This window comes from Echiichthys vipera (genome assembly GCF_963691815.1).
Source record: "Echiichthys vipera genome assembly, chromosome: 4".
Lineage (NCBI taxonomy): Eukaryota > Metazoa > Chordata > Actinopteri > Perciformes > Trachinidae > Echiichthys > Echiichthys vipera.
The window spans coordinates 5,484,083-5,506,187 of record NC_139829.1 but is presented as its reverse complement, the minus strand read 5'-3'; the positions used below and the strand labels follow the sequence as shown (position 1 = coordinate 5,506,187).

At 41.6% G+C, this 22,105-nt stretch overlaps 2 protein-coding genes across 2 annotated transcripts; both read right to left on the bottom strand.

Annotated features, from left to right (window-relative positions):
- Positions 1 to 1,186: 1,186 nt before the first annotated feature.
- LOC310945897 (natterin-3-like) lies at positions 1,187 to 12,070 on the bottom strand (the record flags this gene model as incomplete). Its single annotated transcript, XM_083912154.1, has 2 exons — positions 1,187 to 2,168; positions 12,006 to 12,070. 2 exons carry the CDS (start codon positions 12,068 to 12,070, stop codon positions 1,187 to 1,189), a joined length of 1,047 nt encoding a protein of 348 aa, XP_083768280.1.
- A 1,481-nt stretch (positions 12,071 to 13,551) lies between these two features.
- On the bottom strand, positions 13,552 to 20,858 carry LOC310945896 (natterin-3-like; the record flags this gene model as incomplete). Its single annotated transcript, XM_083912153.1, has 2 exons — positions 13,552 to 14,639; positions 20,774 to 20,858. The coding sequence occupies 2 exons, from the start codon at positions 20,856 to 20,858 to the stop codon at positions 13,552 to 13,554; spliced, it is 1,173 nt and encodes a 390-aa protein (XP_083768279.1).
- Between the last annotated feature and the right edge of the window lie 1,247 nt (positions 20,859 to 22,105).

Genomic DNA, 22,105 nt, shown 5'->3' with positions numbered 1-22,105 from the left:
GTCTGCAGAATTCAATAAAAAAAATTGGCAGAAAAAGTCAATACTTGTTCCAGTGTCAATTCAACTTTTTCCAGAAGTGTTTCAATGCCGTTGTTTCTTTTTTAATTTTTTATATCAATTCTTCAATATTAAAATAGACTGTCTCTGTTCCGCCATAGTTAAGGCAGCGTTTGTTTACAGTTTTTGAGAGTTTGTTTTCTGTACATTAAGGAAGCACTGACATACAAAAGCAGATGGACAAGATCAGTTCTCGTGATATATGACCATATATGTATAACTTACAGTCTCAAGGGTCAAAGTCCAGTGATCAGGCACATTAGGTAACAGGTGATGGGGAGCTGACAGGTAACAGATGCTGGAATAAGGCCAAGACACTTTGCCAAACTGCCAGTGACTGGGCAAAAGAGTCTGATATCGGTAATGCAGAGCTGATAAGGAACTGAGGTACAGTTAAGGAGATGTGGATGGGCGGATACACTCATCTGATGGAATTTATTTATTGGAATAAGTCTGTCTAATTCCCAGTGTTGCAGTTTGTTACTGTTGCTACAATTTGTCTTATTTCTCTGCCATATTAAACTACAAACGTTGTTAAGCATAAATAAACACGTTTCAGCCATAACAACTGATGAGGTTTTGCACCTCGTCCTCGTTTGTCTCGGGATCAGCTGTAGATTGATCTGACAGAGATGCTTGCCATCTTGGTTTTACTGTACACTGTAGTGTGATGTTGCCATCACTTCACGGCGCCCAAAAGTATGTACATACGAGGACAAAAGGTCGAAGTTAAGTAGTTTAAAGGTGTAGAAAACCCAAAGTGTTATTTTTCCATATGGATGCAGGGGAACAGGAGGATAAAGAAAAAGTACAAGGCATATATACCAAACTTAGAATATGAGTACCAAAATGTTTGTATCACATCATAGTGAAGACGAGGTCACAGATTTAGTTTCCATGTATGTTTATTTTATATGAAACAATGAAATATTAAATGCATTTTTTTACATACATTTCATTTGTTGCTTGAAAAAAGTTAAATGCCAAGTGGTTTTATTGTCTTGGAAAATATGTTAAGGCACATACACATAAAAGCAGGTTTAACTGTAGCCTTTAATTACAATATCTCAGGTATCCAACATGCAATATGCCATGCATTGTATCTCATGGTGCCTCTTCCATCATTCTTTCAAGGACAGGGCTTGGCATTAGGTACAGGCTCACAGCGATCCACCACAGATCGGATTTCTCCAAACTGGACGCTTCTGTAGGTCCCACTGATGGACGTCCATCTGGTCTCCCCGTTGCTGTAGGTGCGGCTGACACGTGCAGTGTAAGGGATGTCTGCACTGTACCTACGTCCCACCATACGGACATTGCAGGAGCTATTGGGCGGGACTTCCTGCTGAACAGAAATTGTGTGGGTGGTTGTCTCGTTATAAATGGTCCCCTTGGTGAACTGGAAGGTCGTTGACGCGCTAAACTCAATACCTGTAGAGCCGATTAAGGGGATATGGGCAGTAATGCCAGCATTGATGCCCAGTGCAAAGGAAAAGCCTGTGTCCCACCTTTGTTCAGTTTGGGTAGACTTTGAGAGGCTATCTGTCTTTGTCACTGGCCGGCAATCGTTGTTGGTGACTGGATAGTTTTGCATGGTCTCTGGAGGATACTCAATGACTTTAACCCCATCAGTCTTATACTTGACATCATAGATGTGCTCACTGATTACATCCCTGTCAAAAGTCAGGACCTGGTAGGTCTTGTACCAAGTCTCAGAACCTTTCAAGGGAAGGAAGAAGGCCTCATGTTTAGGAACCACCTTCCCAAGACCATACTTGTTCTTACCAACATATACTACTTTGTTGGCGAAGGTGTAGACTGAATTCTCAGGTACTGAACCCCAGGAGCCGTCCTTCCATTCCAAAAACTCAAAGTTGTCTTTGTTTACCAGGATCTCAAATGGGGAGCCTTGATGCTCTTTATCTCCATAGGGGTAGTAGCAGCAAGGACCCATGTCAGGGTTGTAGAAGCCGGCCTCGCACCCAAATTTGGCAACGTAGTCAGTGCGTCCAATGTATCCATTGTAGATTGAAACTGCTCCGTTGGGCAGAGAGCCATTGAAGGTCTGCCATTCCAGGTTGGTTTGGTCCATGACCAGGTTGTTCTTGTTCCTTTTGAGAAAGCACAGGAACAATATTCAAGTAAACTAATTTCTTTCTTCTTAATCCTTTTTAAGCCAAGTTTGTAATAAATGCTTCATAGGACAAAACAAAGGCTTAGAAAAGCAGCTGCTTGGTTTTGATGCACATCTATCCTTGCAGTTTCAATACCAGTAAGAAAGACTAGTATTTGAGCAATCATTCCTCACATTTATTTTAAATGTGAGGAATGAACAAAAACTGACCAATGAAGAGCAACAAACAAAACGTTTTACCTCAAAAATATGTTTAGAGGCAAGAGAGACAAACTTAGATGAGCGGTAATGCCAGAGGTTCAAAACAGCCGCCTTTTGGATTTTGATATACATCTATTCTTGCAGTTACAGGACCGGTGCCTAAAATGGGCCAAAAAAGATTAAGAAAGACTTTTAGCAAATCGTTTCTCACATTTTGTACAGGCAACCAAATAAAGACAACATTAGATACTTTTTTAGTCTCTCTGCTGCACGCCTCTCTCGGGTCCTCTCACATGAACAAAGGCCGGCTCTCTGCAGAGGTTCGCCTTTTTTGTGTACAGCAGTCCTTACATGGTCATGTTTGTAACTTCGTGTTTGTAACTTCTAGAGGAGGTCGAGGACTCGTATCTTGTTGCCTTTCGCTCAGCTCTTGGTAAATCATTTACTTGGTCAACAGCACTTTCGACTGTAATATCATTTGCTTCTTATTCACACATGATCAGAGTTAGTTCTACATTATAATACAAGTGCAAATTCAAATTCCTAACTTTTGCGCATTACATTATCACATTAGGACCAAATACAATTGCACCTTTACTTAATTTGAGCATATTTAAGTGTAGTTTTACCCATTGTCCATGCATATTAGATGTGGTGATCTCAACCTTATTTGTCTTCAGTATGTCAAGGAAACACAGACAGACAGACAAGATCAGTTCTGGTGAGGTTTGATAAAGTTGCAAAAACTTACAGTCAAAAGGATCACAAGTCCAGTTATCAGGCAGATCAGGCAACAGGTGATGGGGAGCTGACGATTGGGGGAGAGTCTGATATAAGTACAGAGGTGCAGGTGGGGAGATTTGGAAGGGTGGGGCCGCTCAGCTGAGGTAATATTTACTTAATTACCAGCACAGCAGTGACAAATATGAGAACAAAAAGGAGAGACTGGAGGTTGTGTGCCTCCCTGCACCATACGCAGATCTCTGATGCACCACCTGAACAATCACAGGTTTGACAAAGTGACTTTTTCTCTGCTGTACAGAAAATGTGACCAAAAGTTACGTATTGACTCGTGACTGTTTTGTCACCAACCAGTCATGCATTTTTTTCCAGGGAAAATATATCTGATTATGAATGCCACTGAATAAGTTTAGGCATCCATGTTTCTTTTAAGTGTTTTTTGTGTGTCTTGATGGCAGATATATACAACAATGTATAAGGGCCAAGTATGAGGAAAAAAAAAAAATGATGGACCCGGAGGAGGGGGTAATATTTCAAGAAAAGTGTTGCAGATTTATGAGATTAAAGGGGCAAATCTACGTAAAAATAAAGTCGTAGATTTCGTAGTCGTAGAAGTTTAAAAAGTAGCAAATCTACGAGAAAAAAGTCCAAAATGTATTAGATTCAAACACAGAAAATTTGTTTTTTATTTTTCTCCTCCAGTGTTTTGTTTTACGGTCCATGTATCTTTTGGGTACATGTATTATGATATAAAAAAATTGAAATCACTGAAAGAAAAAACAACTGTTTTTTCCCTTTAGCACTCTACACTCTGAGCTAGTGTGTCAACAACAATAAACCATAAAGATAGATACGGCACTTTAGAACAAAACAAACAGATGTTGTGTTATTTGATTAATTCATCACCAGCCAAATTGACAAGTAACTTTACAATGTTACACTCTAAAGTTAGTTTTAACCTGCATTTGGCAGGTTGGCGAATATCAATTTAAAGTCCTATGAAGTGTCCGGAGTTAAATATATACTGTATAGTCACATGATGTTTGGTTTAAAATGTCCAGTTTCGGGAAGAATAGGGCCTCATGACTGATGTATTTTTCTACATCTGGGTCTCAAGTGGGGAGCCCTCAGGTCTCCCCCTTTGCATGAGATCACCCTTTTCTCAGAAACACTCATCTCACTCACTCACTCCTCTTCAACTGCTTATCTGCGGTTGGGTCGCGGGGGCAGCAGCTCTAGCAGGGGACCCCCAAACTTCCCTTTCCTGGGCACCATTAACCAGCTCTAATCATCAGGTCCATTAGGGCCACATCATCTGCAAAAAGCAGAGACGAGATCCTCAGCCCACCAAACTGCGACCCCTTCCCACCACGACTATGCCTCGATATGCTGACCATGAAAATAAAAAAACGGATTGGTGACAAAGCGCACCCCTGGCGGAGGCCCCTATCTGTGCATTTCGAGAGATTTCTCATTTTGGCTGGAGGATCTCCAAGTTATCTAGAGACTTGAATGACGCTGTACTTTTTGTAATAAACATTTTTATATGCAACAAGATGTTTCGGTGGGTTTTTCTACAATACATCTTCATATCATCTGCATCAAGATACCACACCTGTTAATAACATGTAACCATCAGAAAACCTTTTATTTTTTTCCATTTTCAATGTTTAGATTATTTTTTTAAAATGAAAAAGAACTTTACTACTTCTGTGTTAAATCAGTCCACCTGATGAAAGCAAAAGCTTTAAGGCTGATCAGACACACCTGTTTATACAGAGGGGAACTGCCTCCCAAAGGTGGGGTCCACTGTATTTATTTTCTGTTACTTCCTCGAAATTATTTGATAAGGTAACAATTGATATTGTTTATCCTACCTGGCCTTATGTTATCAAAGAAGGCAATATTTTTTATTCTTTATCAATTATAAAGTTGTGTTTCCTGGAAGATAAGGATCTGTATTGATGCTGAGGCTGAAATAATATTGAACTGAACCCGTCTCATTTGCCACATAAACCCATTATTATTTGCTGTTCAATGTCAGCGCCAAGACAAAGTGAAAGTCTGTAGTGTTTGTTTAATGAGTTAGTAATGAAGTAGGTTCTAACTTAGAAAAAGAGATACCAAAATACCATAATGAGGAGGATATCCTCAGCAAACTTCCAAAGCAGGAAAACAGTATATTTCTATATCCTACAGATGAAAATGAAATTCTTTCCATTGTGAAAAAGTTAAAAAGTAAAAAGTCATCAGACTCTGATGGATTGGACATGTCAATATTAAAAGAAATAATTGATTATCTAATAATTCCAATCACCTTTTTATTTAACCTGTCCCTGCAAACAGGGGTATTCCCAGAAAAACATGTCCACTTTGATGGCACCGACTCAGAGACCATGTCAGTGACCTGTGGACTCCCCCAGGGGTCAGTGTTGAGTCCTTTGTTGTTCATAATTTACATTAATGATTTATGTTTGGTTTAGAAAACAATGCACTTTATATTATTTGCAGATGATACAAGCATACTTTGTTGTGGTAGAGATTTAAAGGCATTATTTGAAGCTGTAGAAAATGAATTGAAAATATTGAAGCATTGGTTCGACTCAAATAAATTAACTATGAACTTAAAGAAAACTAAATTTATAATATTTGCAAATAGTCCAATCAATGTGGAAACAAATTTAATTATAAATGATACCGAGTTTGAACAAGTAAATTAAATTAAGTTCTTAGGAATAATATTGCAAAATAAGCTAAGTTGGAGAAATCACATAAATTATATAAAGGCAAAGGTTTGCAAATCATTAGCAGTCATTAGTAAGGTTAAAGAATATTTAAATGATCAAACGCTATATGTATTGTATTGTTCCTTGGTGCTTCCCTTCATGACCTATGGTCTGGAGGTGTGAGGAAACACATACCAAACTAACACCAAACCAGTCAGTTTGATCCAAAAAAGGGCAATGAAAAAAAAGCCTTGAAATTTAAGGACTTGGTTTACTTTCGAACGGCACAATTTATGTTTCAAATAAAGAATAATCAATTCCCCATTCTGATTCAGAACCTGTTTCAGGAAAGCGAAAGTACCTACTGTATCTGCTGAGAGGGCAATATGTGCTAAAAAGCCCACTGTTGGAACAAATGCAAAAATGCATTGTATTTCTGTTGTTGGAGTGAATGTTTGGAATGATTTGGCCATAGATTTAAAAGACTGCAGAACATTAAGTTACTTTCAAACTGTTCTCAAGAGGAACATTATACAAACATATGTTGATTGTGTTTGCTGATAGCAGCAATATATTAATTATCAGACATTTTCTTTGTTGACCTGTGTGTAGCAGCTACCCTAAGTTTATGTATTTTAAAGGGTAGGCATTATAAGCTTTAGCTTCTGCCTATTCCCTTTTTTCAGACCTTTAAATTAAAAAAAAATTGTGTTTGTCATGAAATGTCTTTGTCTGAAATGTCTGAAAATAAACTGAACTGAACTGAACTATGAAGCGGCTCCTGTATATAAACGGAGACGGAGATGCAAGACGGGAGATGCATGTGATGGACAGTGGGATGGTGAGTACTTGTGATTCAGTAACTTGTGAATCTGCACCACAGAGAATTACAATGACATTTAAAAAAATTCTGTCAATACATGAGGGACAAATTAAATGTTTCCATCATTTCAAGATCCAATTTAATACTACTCAAAATTGTATTATTATTGTTTTGATTTTTCTCACTTATCTCACTCATCTTCAACCACTTATCCGGGATTGGGTCGTAGGGGCAGCAGCTCTAGCAGGGGACCCCAAACTTCCCTTTCCCAAGCCACACTACCCCAATTCTAGCTGTCGGATCCTGAGAGGTCCCAGGCCAGTGTGGAGTTATAATCTCTCCACCTAGTCCTAAGTCTTCCCCGAGGCCTCCTTCCAGCTGGAAGTGCCTGGAACACCTCCCAAGGGAGGTGCCGAGGGGACATCCTTACTAGCTGACTGAACCACTTCAACTGGCTCATTTCAATGCAAAGGAGCAGCGGCTCTACTCCGAGTTCCTCACAGATAGCTGAACTTCTCACCCTATCTCTAAGGGAGACTCGAGCCACCCTTCTGAGAAAAACCATTTCGGCCGCTTGTACCTGCGACCTCGTTCTTTCGGTCATGACCCAGCTTTCATGACCATAGGTGAGGGCAGGAACGAAGATTGACCGGTAGATTGAGAGCTTTGCCTTCTGGCTCAGCTGTCTTTTCGTCAGAACGGTGTGGTAGAGCAACTGCAATACTGCCCCCGCTGCTCCGATTCTCCGGCCAAACTCACGCTCCATCGTCCCCTCACTCTTGAACAAGATCCGGAGGTACTTGACTCCTTCCCTTGGAGTAAGGCCTTATTCCCTACCCGGAATAAAATCCACCGGTTTCCTGCTGAGAGCCACGGCCTCAGATTTAGAGATGCTGATCCTCATCCCAGCCGTTTCACACTTGGCTGCGAACCGATCCAGTGAGTGCTGAAAGTCACTGACCGACGACGCCATCAGGACCACATCATCTGCAAAAAGCAGAGATGAGATCCTCAGCCCACCGAACTGCAACCCCTCCCAACCACGACTACGCCTCGATATCCCGTTCATGAAAATCACAAACAGGATTAGTGACAAGGCGCACCCTTGGCAAAGGCCAACCCCCACCGGAGAGAATCCGACTTACTGCTCTCAGAAGTGACCCCCTCACTCCACAGTATCTCCCGGGGGACCCGGTCATATGCCTTCTCCAGATCCACAAAGCATATGTAAACTGGATGGGGATACTCCCAGGCCCCCTCCAGGATCCTCGCGAGAGTGAAGAGCTGGTCCGTTGTTCCATGTCCAGGACGAAATCCGCATTGTTCCTCTTCAATCTGAGGTTCGACTATAGGGCGAACCCTCCTTTCCAGCATCTTGTAGTAGACTTTACCAGGGAGGCTGAGTAGTGTGATACCCCTGTAATTGGCACATACTCTCTGGTCCCCCTTTTTGAACAGGGGAACAACCACTCCGGTCTACCACTCCCTTGGCACTGTCCCAAACTTCCAGGCAATTTTTAAGAGACGTGTCAACCAAGACAGCCCCTCCCAACCCAAAGCTTTCAGCATTTCTGGATGAATCTCATCGAACCCTGGGGCTTTGCCATTGTGGAGTTCTTTGACTACCTCAGTGACTTCCGCCAGACATACTGACGTTGATTCCCCATCAGCCTCCAGCTCTGCCCCTGCAGAAGAGGGCATGTTATTTGCATTTAGGAGTTCCTGAGAGTGCGCCTTCCATAGCCTAATTAACTCATCAGCTGAGGTCACCAGCACCCTGTCCTTACTGTAAACAGCTGGAAGGTTCCCCATTTCCCCCTCCTGAGGTGCCGAATGGTTTTCCAGAAGCACCTTGGTGCCGCCCGAAAGTACTTCTCCATGACTTCACCGAACTTCTCCCACACCCACTGTTTGCTTCTGACACAGCAGAGGTTGCAGCCCTTTGGGCCTGTCGGTACCTTCCAACTGCCTCCAGAGTCTTCCAGGATAACATTTCCCGGAAGGACTCTGTCCTTAGTCAGACAGCTTCCCTGACCACCGGTGTCTACCGCTGTGTTCAATGGTTACGGCCCCTTGTGGCATCTAAGACTTTGAGGCCACAGCTCACCACCGCAGCTTCAGCAATGGAAGCTTTGAACGTTGCCCACTACTGTTCGATGCCCCCTACCGCCACAGGGATGCCAGAAATGCTCTGCCGGTAATGAATCAAGTGAGAAGTTAAGACTAATTTTCTCATTGGCAGTCACAATTCTTCCCCTGCTGCACATTAGAGAGAATGCAGCTTTAAGTGGAGTCTCCCCCTGCTGGACATTAGAGAGAATGCAACTTTAAGGGGTGTCTCCCCCTGCTGGGCATTAGAGAGAATGCAGCTTTAAGGCTCTTCACCATTGACTTCACTTTTCAGACCCTGAAGCTACGTCCATCTTTATATTTACAGTCTATGGGGCTGTCTAGCCATGCAGATATGATGGATAGATATTTTTGCTCTGAGTTTTGTACTAAAGTAAATATTCTTCTTGTGCCTGTTCCCATTTCTTCATCCAGTCTCCTTCAAGAAGTCAGATGTAAAAGGCAGTCACAGACTGATGTGAGCAGATCTACATCTTCTGGATGTTGTCAAGTTAAGGCAGAAGAGGCAGGTTCTGACTTGTCGGACGATGGCTCCAACCTGGAGTGGGTGACCTGGAACAACTCTCCCAAACAATTCGATTTCAATTTACAATGATTATGTTGATCGCATTCATTATGTCTGCAAAAACATGTGTGAGGCTGGCTTTTATATGCCCAGCGTGGGTCCTTATTGCCAGCGCAAAATTAAGATAACTTCAGAATCAAACTTAAAGCAGACTGAGTGACGGTGTTTTGATTTAACAGTGACCCTGTTAACTGGAGACTTTCAGCTGAGTGCCTCTGCAATTCTAGATGATGAAAACAGGATTATGTTTTTAAGAGAGATACTCAGACTGTATACAAAGGAGATCTGTTTCACTACACTAGGGTGACGTTGATGGTGGCGCACAGTTAATCTCTTAACACAAATCTCCTAAAAAAGTTTTGTTTATTAAAGTGGTGAATAAAATTCTACGCACACGTGTTTACACAGGCAAGTTTCAAAGACAAATGATTTATTTAGATCATGTTTACCATAACAACAAGCAACATATAAACGCCACTAACACATTTACTCAAACAAAACTATAAAGACTGATCATGTAGGTGACATTATGTTTAAGTGTCATGAAAAGTATATAGAGGCATTCACAAGGACAGCTATGCATCTTCCATCACTATGGTAACCGCGGATGCTTTCAGCTGAAAGTGTCCAGGGGTCCGTTTCACAAAGCAGGTTTAGTGAAAACTCTGAGTCTGTTAACCCTGAAATGAGGGAAACTCTGAGTTTTCCGTTTCACAAAGGGAGGTAACTCAAACCAGAGAGAGAGGGGTAACTCTAGCCTGTTTCACAAAGAGAGGTCACTCAACCTCTCGGTCATTTACCATGGTAACATGCTCTCTGAAACTAACCTGGTCGGGACCAGGTTTTTCTCAGAAAAACTTGAGTTTCTCTCTGTCTTCGCCCTCTTTCAGCCACACACGGCATTTGATTTCCTCATTCACTCAGTCAGCAGGCGAGTTTTGGCGTAGTATAGTTCTGTCGTCTGTTTTTTCAGAAAATCATTGCAAAATCAGTCATTAGAAGTTATATTAGGTGGCGACTATTTCACTACCATGGCATGTCCTTTTGATAATGATCCCGTGGATGAAAGTGCAGCAATACTGCGCAGAGAATTAAATATTCGTCGGGAGATGATTATCAAACTATTGATTATAGATGTTCTTGCATTTCCAGGCAATTCTCTTTTTGAGAGGTACCGTTTCATATCACAGCAGATGCGTTTTTTTGCAAAAGGGAGTTTTTTTATACAACGTATAAAAAATAGTCAGTAGGCCTACATTAGAAGTTATAATAGGTGGTGACTATTTCACTACCATGGCATGTCCTTTTGATAACGATCCCGTGGATGAAGCTGACGCATTACTGCACAGAGAATTAAATATTCGTCGGGAGATGATTATCAGTCGTCACCTGAGTTCGACGTCCTTAATATACTGCAGTCATAATTACAAAATGAATTAAATGGATCTTTTGAGCAAGTTGAATGTATTTGACTCAGCGTTTCCTAAATATAATCCCAGTTTTCTTGCAATTCATAGGTTCAAAAGTGTGTGCTTTTAGTTGGGTTACCGGTATATAAACTACTCCTATACAGCCTTCTGATCCAGAATATCACCTATAATGCGAGGGGTGCATTCACGGCAGGGGTGCTGAATACGGCACAACACCGTTTCATGTCACAGTCCATCATTTACATACACAACCTCATCGTCCTTACATTTCCAATATTAACAACCAAAGGCATGCGTGTTGTGCGCTTTTCCCCCGTGTGAAGCACCTAAATTAAATAAATTAATAGACTCCCACTCAAGCAGTTCCCCCTGTGATATTAATGTGATTGCAAAGGACTACATTTAAACTTACGCACTGACCCGAGCAGCATTGTTCTCCCACACCGTCTCCCTGTTGCTGCTGCAGCGGTGTTACACTTTCGGCGAAAAACATGCTCAAACTCTCCGTATGAGCGCATTAATATTTACAGTTCCAGTTGTCGCGTAGCCCTCCCCTTCCCCGTTGCTATGGTGACTCGTCGAATCAGGGCTCCATTGATGCTGTCTTTTTTTACTTGTGGTGCACGCGCTTAACTCCAGGTCAAACTACTCTGAGTTGATCAACCTAACGCAAATCAGCTGTTCTGGAACCGAAAACTCAGAGTTTCCTATCTCAGAGTAGATCAACTCAGAGTTCAGGGTTAGACTCAGAGTTTGTTGAACCTACTTTGTGAAACGGACCCCAGTTAACTGGTTAAACCCAAACACCGGGTCAGGAGAGAAAGCGTCCATCGGAGCAGTGATGTCTTCTAGTCTGCACAGTTTCAGACCTGCAGTGGATTCAACCCGGTCCACTTGACATCGGGTTGGTGCATGTCAGTGTTTCTGAGGCTGTAGGCTGTTCTAATGTCTCATTCTGGCTGCTGGTGTCTGTGCTGACCTTTCTTAACAGAAACATTAACCTACTCAGTAGACCTGCCCCAACAGGAGTCACAGATGACCAGGTCTTTCCTTTAATTCCCAAACCACGTCACAATTGCATGTTTTTCAGCCCAATTCCAAAAATTTCTCAGGGGAGAAACCCCAGAATCCCATTGGAAAGGACTCTGACTTCTGGACTACAGCCCCAGATGTTTTCACAAGCTAGTGACGCACCTACCTCCCGCCATCGATCTGCAGGGCTCTACTGCCCTGCGGACCTTTCTCTGAAGCCAGCTCAAACATGTAGTCCTGGGGCTGAATCTCTCCGATGTTTAGCCATCCTGATTCCCAATGTTACTGAGTGAATTGTGTCAAATCATAACAAAAGTTATCTCGCTACACTTTCCATAAAGAGTAGGTCTAGACAAAGCCCAGAGAGGAAGAGGAACCACTTGGATTGAAAAGTTAGAATACCCATCATTTGTGAAAGATGTTTAATATTGAACCTCTTCAACCCTACTTATCTGCCAGTGGGCGAGTCTTTACAAACTGGTAAAGTGAAACATTATTCAAACCCACAGACCTTTAACTTCCGGAGAAATGTGAGCCAGAAATTGTGAAATAAAAAAACATAACAAGATTTCTGTTGCTGATCGTTTCAACAGACAGGCAATGTAATCCTAAATGGGTTGGACATCTTCCCACAGAAGCAAATAAAAAACACAGAAGTCAATCATTACTGTCCAATTTTGTGCCAGCTAACTGTCGTTGGCATTGAACCGGGTTCTTGTTTAACTCATGATCTTACGATAACACGGTCCTGTCTGAAACTGTTCCATTCTGCTTTTATGGAGAAATCACTCTAACAAAGGGAGATGAGTTCTTCTAAGAACTAAATTATACACAACCAGCAGAGATATGTACATGTATATGTATACATTATATATATATACATTCAGGGCCTGAAGTTTTTGGCACAGTGTTTTTTTGCCAGCCAAATGTTTTTGTGCCTAAAATAAAGGTGAACGACTCAGAAAATGCATAAGAATGGTTCTTGAACTTGTACAGAATATACATTAAAGTGCTATTGAGTTATTAGCCAACTTAATCTTAATGACTTAATGACTTAATGACATACAACTGTATCTGAACTAGTGTGGCAGGCATTTAGAATGGAAAATAACATGACTAAAAACAGCCAATCATCTCACTGATTAAGTCTCATTTATTTAGTTAACACCCAACTGCAATCCATGAGTCTGTTTCTTTGTCACTGTAGTGTCATTAGTTACCCAGGTATCTATTCTATATATTTACACATCATTTGAAATTCGCTACAAATTCAGTACATGTAGCTTTAAACTGATTAGTTGTGACTGACTAAGTGAGCATTTTTGTCCAGATTTCCCAAAATAAAGACACAATTCTAAGTGATAAAGACAGTTTAATGGCTCATTCATCTGTAGTTGTTTTATACCATTGTCATGCTGCTGTTCCTGACTGTCTGTAACTGCAGTGATTCAATATTTGAGTGATTGTGACACAGATTTAGTTTGGATATGTAAAAATGAAACATTTTCATAAATTCCCTTCGTAACTTGGAAAAAAAGAAGTTGAAAATCTGAAGAAATGGTTAAATTCCAATTAGTTTCATTATTATGTGACACATTTTAAAGCACCTAAAACACGTAAAGCTGGTTTATTTATTTGCTTTTCATTATAATATGTTGGGTCTCACACATACGTCAGGTGTTGTATCTCATGATGCATCTTCCATGATTCTTTCAGGCACAGGGCATGGGATCAGGTACAGGTTCACAGCGATCCACCACAGCCTGGACTTCTCCCATTTGAACACTACTGTAGGTCCCAGTCAGTGACGTCCATCTGGTTTCCCCATTGCTGTAGGTGCGGCTGATGCGTGCAGTGAAAGGAATGTCTGCACTGTACTTATATCCCACCATAGTGACCTTGCAGGAGTGGTTTGGTGGAACTATGTGCTGAACAGTAACAGTGTGGGTGGTCGTCTCGGTATAAGTGGTCCCCTTGGTAAACTGAAGGGTCGTTGACGCGCTAAACTCAATACCTGTTTCACCAATCAAGGGGATTCCGGCAGTGATGCTAGTCTTGACGCCCATTGTGATGGAAAAACTGGTGCCCCAACTTTGTTGCACTTGGTTTGCTTTTGAGAGGGAAGCCGTCCCTGTCACCGGCCGGCACTCATAGTTGGTGATGGCAGAACTGCGCATGGTCTCAGGAGGATACTTAACTGGTTCAATCCCATCAGTCTTATACTTGACTTCAGACAGGTGCTCGCTATATATGTCTTTGTTAAAGGTCAGGACCTGGTAGTAGTTGTACCAATACTCAGAACCTTCCCAAGGAAGGAAGAAGGCCTTCAGGACAACATCCACCCTCCCAAGACCATACTGGTTCTTGCCAACATATTTAAGGCAGCCCTGGCAGGTATCGATTGAATTCTGTGGCACTGAACCGTAGGAGTCTTCCTTCCATTCCAAAAACTCGAAGTTATCTTTGTTCACCAGGATATGAAATGGGGTGCCAATAAATGCATACCCCCCATGAGAGTAGTGGCAATAAGAATCCTTCTCAGGGTTGTAGAAGCCAGTGTTGTACCAGAATTGGCAAACATAGTCAGTGCGCCCAACGTATCCATTGTAGATTGAAACTGCTCCGTTGGGAAGAGAGCCATGAAATGTCTGCCATTCCAGGTTGGTTTGATCAAAACTGAACAAGGAAAGCTGACCCAACTTTTCTTCAATCTCTACAGGAGTTGGAAGATCTTTATTTGGCGATCCGTCAGTGGTGATATTCGGAACTCTGTTTTCCAGACTTGGGTCCAGCAACAGGACTGTATGACACAAAGGAAAAGAGCACAGACAGGAACAATGTTGATAAGGCAAAACAAAAAATGACCAATGGAAACTAAGTCATCAAACAAAAATGGCGACCCTTCATAGAAGGAGAAGAAGAAACGGTACAAGCGCACCCAAGCAGCACCTGAGCAGAAACCATCACTTTAATTCTAGCTCCATCTGCTGGGACCCTCCAACAGCTCAGCTCCAATTCCACTGAGCATGAGTCATACCCCCGAAGCGCTGCCATCCGTGGTGGTGTCCTAGCCTCCTTCCATAGCCTTGCACATGTTGAAGCCCTGTACATATACTGGAAAAGTAATTTAAAGAATTTGGAGGGTCATGTCTTTTTTCCAGCCTTATCAAAACCAAAAACAAAGCTAACAATTTATGTTGATGGAGTCACAGCTAACCTAAAAAGGGTCTCACATATCAGTAGGTTCTCATCTTACAGGTTATCATTTTTGTCTTGTATGGTTGCATGTTATGTATAGATAATAGTATATGATTATTCTTAAAGGTTGTAGGAGAGTGAGCCTACACGTTTTATGGCTAGAATATATTAGTCGCTGAATTAATTATGAATTAACTCAACTCGATAAAATTTAGGATTTATTTTACCTCAAAGTAGGGCACCACACCAAAATAAGACAGGATGTTTATTAAACTTTGGTGAAGGTTTAATACCTGTTAGTAATTTAAAGTAATTGATTATTTAAACCTTATCAGTCTCGTCTCGAACACGTTAGTTTGTACCACAGCCTTGTCAGTGACCATCAATTTCTGCACAGAAGGGAAGACTCTCACAACGACGTAAAGTTATAAACATTTATTTGGTGAACTAATACAGATTAGTGCAACACGGAATAGATGAGTTAAAAGGGGTTAAATGTGGATATAAAAAGTTTAAGACCAGAGTGATTCAGACCTACGGGGCTGGTTTATCAGTATCACAATCAGAATCAGAATCAGGTTTATTGCCAGGCAATTTTCATTGCAAGGAATTTGACTTGATTTGACAGTGCCTACATAAATATAAACATGAACACAAGCAAACTAAACATATGGCATTGAATTATATACATGAAATATAAGTGACTGTATTTGTATGACCAGTGCAGGTTGTAGTGTGCAAGTGAAAAGGGGGGGTGTTAATATAACACCTGTGATTTGGGTACGTTAATATAACGTATGAGTTCCAGATGTCGTTAATATAACAAATGACCGCTAAGTGTCTTTTACAGAATTCCAAAGCCTGATGGCAGAGGGGAATAAACTGTTCTTGTGGCTGGGAGGTTTTGGTCCTGATGGACCACAGCCTCCATCCAGAGGGGAGAGGGTCAAACAGATAGTGACCAGGGTGGGAGGGATCAGCAGCTATCTTCCTTGCTCTCCTCAAGTTTCTTGAAGAGTAGAGTTCTGGGAGAGAAGGGAGGTTGCAGCCAATCATCTTTTCTGCAGAACGTATGATAAGCTGCAGTCTGCACCTGTCCTTGGCAGAGGCAGCAGCGTACCAGACAGTGATGGAGAAGGTGAGGATGGACTCAATGATGGCAGTGTAGAAGTGGACCAGCATTGTCCGCGGTAGATTGAACTTCTTCAGCTGCCTCAGGAAGTACATCCTCTGTTGAGCCTTCTTGATGAGGGAGCTGATGTTTGGCTCCCACCTGGGGTCCTGGGAGATGATGGTGCCCAGGAAGTGGAAGGACTCCACAGTGTCCACTGGAGAGTCACACAGGATGATGGGGGAGGGTTGGGCTGTGCTCTTTACGAAGTCGATAGTCATCTCCACTGTTTTCGAAGCATTGAGCTCCAGGTTGTTCTACCTGCACCAAGTCACCAGATGGTCGATCTCCCATCTGTAGGCAGACTCATCCCCACCAGAGATGAGTCCAATGAGGGTGGTGTCATCCGCGAACTTAAGGAGCTTGACGGACTGGTGACTGGAGGTGCAGTTGTTAGTGTACAGGGAGAAGAGCAGGGGAGAAAGAACAACGCCCTGCGGAGAGCTGAAGTCCACAAACAGGATCTTGACGTAGGATCCTGCAGAGTCCAGATGCTGGAGGATGAAGTGTGTGGCCAGGTTAACAGCATCATCTACAGACCTGTTGGCTCTGTAGGCAAACTGCAGGGGGTCCAGGAGTGAGTCTGTGATGGATTTGAGGTGGGACAAAACCAGGCGCTCAAAGGATTTCATGACCACAGAGCTCAGGGCGACAGGTCTGTAGTCGTTTAGTCCAGTGGGTCCTGGTTTTTTGGGGACTGGGAAGATGGTAGAGGCCTTGAAGCAAGCTGGCACATGGCATGTCTCCAGTGAGGTGTTGAAGATGTCCGTGAACAGAGGAGACAGCTGGTCTGCACAGTGCTTCAGCCAGGATGGCGACACGGAATCTGGCCCAGCAGCTTTGCGGGGGTTCTGTCTCTTGAAGAGTCGGTTAACATCTCTTTCAAGGACAGACAGAGGTGTCAGCGGAGGGGAGGTGGGGAGGGGCAGCTGTGGTGGTAAGAGGTTTCCAGTCTCTATTGTGGTGGTGAGGGGAGAAGGGCTGGTGGGCTGGAGCTGGTGGGTAGTGTGGTGGGGGGTGATGTGAGTACTGTCCAGGTGATCTTCAAAGCGGCAGTAGAAGTCGTTGAGGTTGTTGGCAAGGCATTGATCGTTAGCAGCAGGGGGGGCTCTTGGCTTGTAGTTGGTGATCTGCCTGAGCCCCCTCCAGACAGAGGCAGAGTCGTTAGAGGAGAACTGATGTTGGAGCTTCTTGGAGTACAGCTGGTTAGCGTCCCTCACCGCCCTGCTAAACCTATACTTGGCCTCTATGTACTCTGCTCTGTTGCCACTTTTGAAAGCCCTTTCCTTGTCGGACCTCAACTGTCGCAGTCTGGGTGTGAACCAGGGCTTGTCATTGTTATAAGTCACCCTGGTGCGTGTTGGTACACAGCAGTCCTCACAGAAGCTGATGTATGAGGTCACAGCTTCTATGTACTCATCCATTATAATATCACTGGCGGACTTAAACTGGCTCTAATTAGCCGGTCAACAGAACTCGGATAGGAACTTAATTATCACCAACGTTTTCAACCAGGAGTTGTATTAAGAGGCCTACCTTACTTTGCTTTACAGTCGTCCTGGCGTCTTACAGTACCGATGCAGGTTCAGTTGGTCCGAGTCTCGGTGTTTGGCGGACCTGAGTTCTGGTCTGTAGACTGGGTCAGCTGCGCAGTTGGATCGGCGGGGCTTGTCTGCTCCAGTCCCGGCTTGGATTCAGCTCTTCAGGTGACTGCAGATCTGCACGTGGCTTGCCTCTGGCTGTTGTTTGTTGGTTGACAAAAAAGGTTCTGACCGGTTCTGTGGACTGGTTTCGCGAGTTTGATGCAATTTGCCGGCCGGACAAAAAGGCAAAGACAGCACGAGGGGTTTTACTATACTTATAAAAGATAAAACGTGTCGTCGAAAACTTATGAAGTCGCGCGATAAAAATAGATTAATAAACGAAAATACTTTGGTAAGAAAACAAAATATAAAGTAACGTCTCTTGCGAACCTTTGGACAACATAGTTGAACAAAAGAAACAAAACAAAAACAAAAACGCAGCAAGCAGAAGAGGGGGAGAAGAGGGGCAGAGAAGAGAGAGTGAGTTGAAGAGAAGATGAAGTAAAGATGAAGAGAAGAGGGCAAGAGAGTGAGACACCTCTGTCTGTCTTTCTTTATCTCCCCGGAGGAGCGAGAAGGGGGGACTTGGCCTAATCTAACCCTCTGGTTCTGAGCGAATTAACTGCTTTATATTCCAGAATTCTAACAGGGAAGATTAAACTATCTATGGTTGATTTTTCGTTATTAATCTTTCTGATATCCAATTTAACCAAAATCTTTAGGCAAGCAGTTTTAACAGATAACCCTACTGAGTGATGGGAAGTATTGTTAAAACACAGAATATTTCAGGGATTAGACAGAGACTTTGCACTTCTGAAACTACATAAACATAATCACAACATGATACAAATAATGCACACACTGTTACAAATTTGCAAGAATGTCTGTGAACAGCCAGTTACGATGAAACATCGAACTTTAACTGTTTTTCAAACTTTCCTAAGTCCTGTTCCTTGTCCTTATCACTGAAAGTCCCTCTGTCTCCAGAACAGAGACAGACTCTTCAGTTCAAATTGCAGTCAGATTTGACATTGATTTAGGATAAAAGGTCCTCCGTCCTGAAGTTCTGGGTTTTAATCACCCTAGGAGGGTTTGAGGTTGAAAAACACACCTTATCTTATATTGAAACAAGTATAAAAACGTCTTATCTCCCACTCCCTTCCTGTGACGCTGAGCAGAAAAACAGACACAAATGACTCACAAAAGAGCAATTCCTATCGGGGTTCCTACAATGTTGTTATTACATATCGAAAATGTGACAAAGTACAAATAAGAGATTAGGGGGGACGAACAACTGAGTTTATGATTCTTTCAACTCCTTTTCAAGTAAGTAAATGATCAGGTATGTTTAAGCGGGTATTTCACTACCTATATGTTTGCCTGACTATTTATTTTATTGTTTAACTACTTTTTGTTTAAAGTAAATTTATTTTCAAGTTACTTTATTATTCTTTTTCTAAGTATAGTAATTGTTTGTTGTTGTTGTTGTTGTTTATACATGTTTGAAATAAACACATCAATCAAATTATTGCAGAGCATCAGAAATGCCATGTCAGTGTGACTTTGTCACGACTGATGTTCAGTGATGATTATGTGTGACTGTGTTGTTTCAGTTAAGTTGAGGGTGTTTTGTTAGCAATGCTCCACACAGTTATTGCACACACTAACACTCTGTTGACTATAACTGTATTTGAACAGACTACACACACATCATTTGAATGTAGAACTTCTGAGATCTTCAGCCTGGCTTTTGTGTGATTGAAACATTCACACCTTTTCTGCAGGGTCCAAGCCACAAACCCCTCCCCCTTCTCTCCTCTTTGTCTCATTCACACACACAAAAACTAATTTGTTGTTTAGCATTAGTTTTTTTGTGTGTTTTGTTGTTGCATTTATTCATTTGTTAATAAATGTTTGTGTTTACAATATGTCTGTTTATTTAATATTACACAAAGATGAATGAGCCAGCCTTTACTAAGAAAAGAACTTTAGTAGTTTAATATATTTTACGAGACTTTTATATTAGTTGTCACTCCGTCTGTGAAGGTGGTGCCCCGAGGAACTCTGGTTTAGCTAGAGTAATTTTTATTATTATCTTTGATAATTATTGGTGATAGCTAATATTTACTTGATTAACGATACGTTTATTGAGAATACTCTGTGTGAAGTTTTTAATAAATTAAAGTTACTAATATTTAGTAATTTTTCTTTATTCATTTTCTGTTTTAAATATTTATTTTGATAGTCACACCTATGATCCGATTAACCTAAAGTACCTACAAATTAATGTTTCCTTTTTTATTTTGAAGATTCGTTCGTGTACCACCAGAGAGAGCTTGAGTACCACAGTTTGAGAACCAGTGATCTATTCTATTGGTAAGCCCGTTCACCCATCTGCATCACTCTCTACTAATGGTGGCAAAGTCAGTTAACTTTCTTACACCAAGGTTTCTTACAATCTGAGAAACATGTAGTTTTGTCGCCTAAACATAATCAAGTAACATTATTATTGTTTGAATCATCAATGGGACTCCTTGATTGTTAAAAAGGCACGCATTGGGGTCCTAACACTGACCGTTAGCATGTAAATAGATGATTACCACCTTCTGAATCTCAGGAGACCACTGTTGACCACTGATAACTGAGTCAACTTACCTAGTGTAGTTAACTTATGTGACAGCAAAAATACTTCTTTAAACCCAAACCATGATCTTTTCCTGAACCTAACCAAGTAAATTTGTTTCAATTCATATTCATTTTTAGGATAGGTTGTTTAAATTGCACTTTTCTATCTTTTTCATACAAAATAATTTCCCAGTCTGGGATCATTAAAGTTATTCTATTCTATTCTATTCTATTTTTCACTCTCTGCATTTTGTTTAATTGCAATTTCTATCCATTTTAAGTGATGTGTAAATGAGAGCATTTGGAAAACAAACAGCAGTACGGATAATTCAGTCTGTAATGGCAGTTTGAGTTTACCTGGTTTGTCATCCTTGCCACAGCTGTAAAGGTTGGCTGAGGAGAGAGCCGGCAGGGCCAACAGCAGCAACACTGACAACTCCATCTGCAGATGAAATCTAGAACAAAATAAACTAAATCTCTGGAGGGTAAGGACCCAAACTCAGACAAAAGCAGGCAGACAAGATCAGTTCAGTGGATTCATGGGGAAGTTGCAAAAACTTACAGTCACACGGGTCAAAAATCCAGGGATCAGGCAGGTGGGCAGATATGCAACAGGTGCTACAAAACAGTCACTTGGCAACTTTGCCAACTGTCAGTAACTGGGGAAGAGGCTGGTATAAGTACTGCAGAGCTGATGATAAAATGAGGTGAAGGTATGGAGATGTGGATGGGTGGGGACGCTCAGATGAGGTAATATTCATTTAACCTTGATTTTTATCTCTCCAGTTTCCTTATCCTCCCTGGCAGTGGCACCCATGTATGTTTGATGGTGAATTAACTCAGCATCTCTGGAAGATAATGGATAACTTTTGACCCAATAATGTTGGAATATAGGTACAAAAGGACACTTTTAGTAAGACCACAAGGGACCATACAATAAACTAATTTATCCTTTTCCTTTTAATATGATATGGGCAGACAGATTAAACTTTCAGTTAATGGGAAGGGAAATTAGCAGCTAGTTCTATCGATACTTGAAGAGACAAAATCTTATAAAATAAGTTCCTGTGCCTGTATGACAGAGAACTAGTAAAGGCAATGAGTGTGAATGCTGGATGTTAAAGCTGACGCTATGAAAAGGCTTTGGATACTAATGATGTTTGACAGATACCCCCAAAAGAGTTTCCATTGTAGTTTTCTTAAAACCAAATCTGTTGAATCTCAGAGATACCTACTTATCTGCCAGTGGGCGAGTCTTTACAAACTGGTAAAGTGAAACATAATACAAACCCACAGAACTTTAACTTCCAGTGAAATGTGAGTCAGCAAATAAAAAAGTTGTTGCTTAACGTTTCAACTGAAAGAATGTGTGAACAAATAAGGTGTGACATTTTGTCACAGAAGCAATGAAAACACCCAGAAGTCTGTCACTGCTGTAAGCTTTTGAACTGACAGCTATTGATTTTGCTCATGATAAACTTATGATCTTAAGATAACACAGTCCTGTCTGAAGCGGTTTCATTCTGCTTTTGTTATGTTGAAATCACTCTGACACAGATTACACAGAATTTACACAGATTTGTGTAATAATTTGCAGGAACCACTCACTGTTATTAACATCCCCAACCTACCAGTGGGTTAGTCTTAATAAACTCAAAATAAAAAAAATAAAATATGGAACATTTCCGC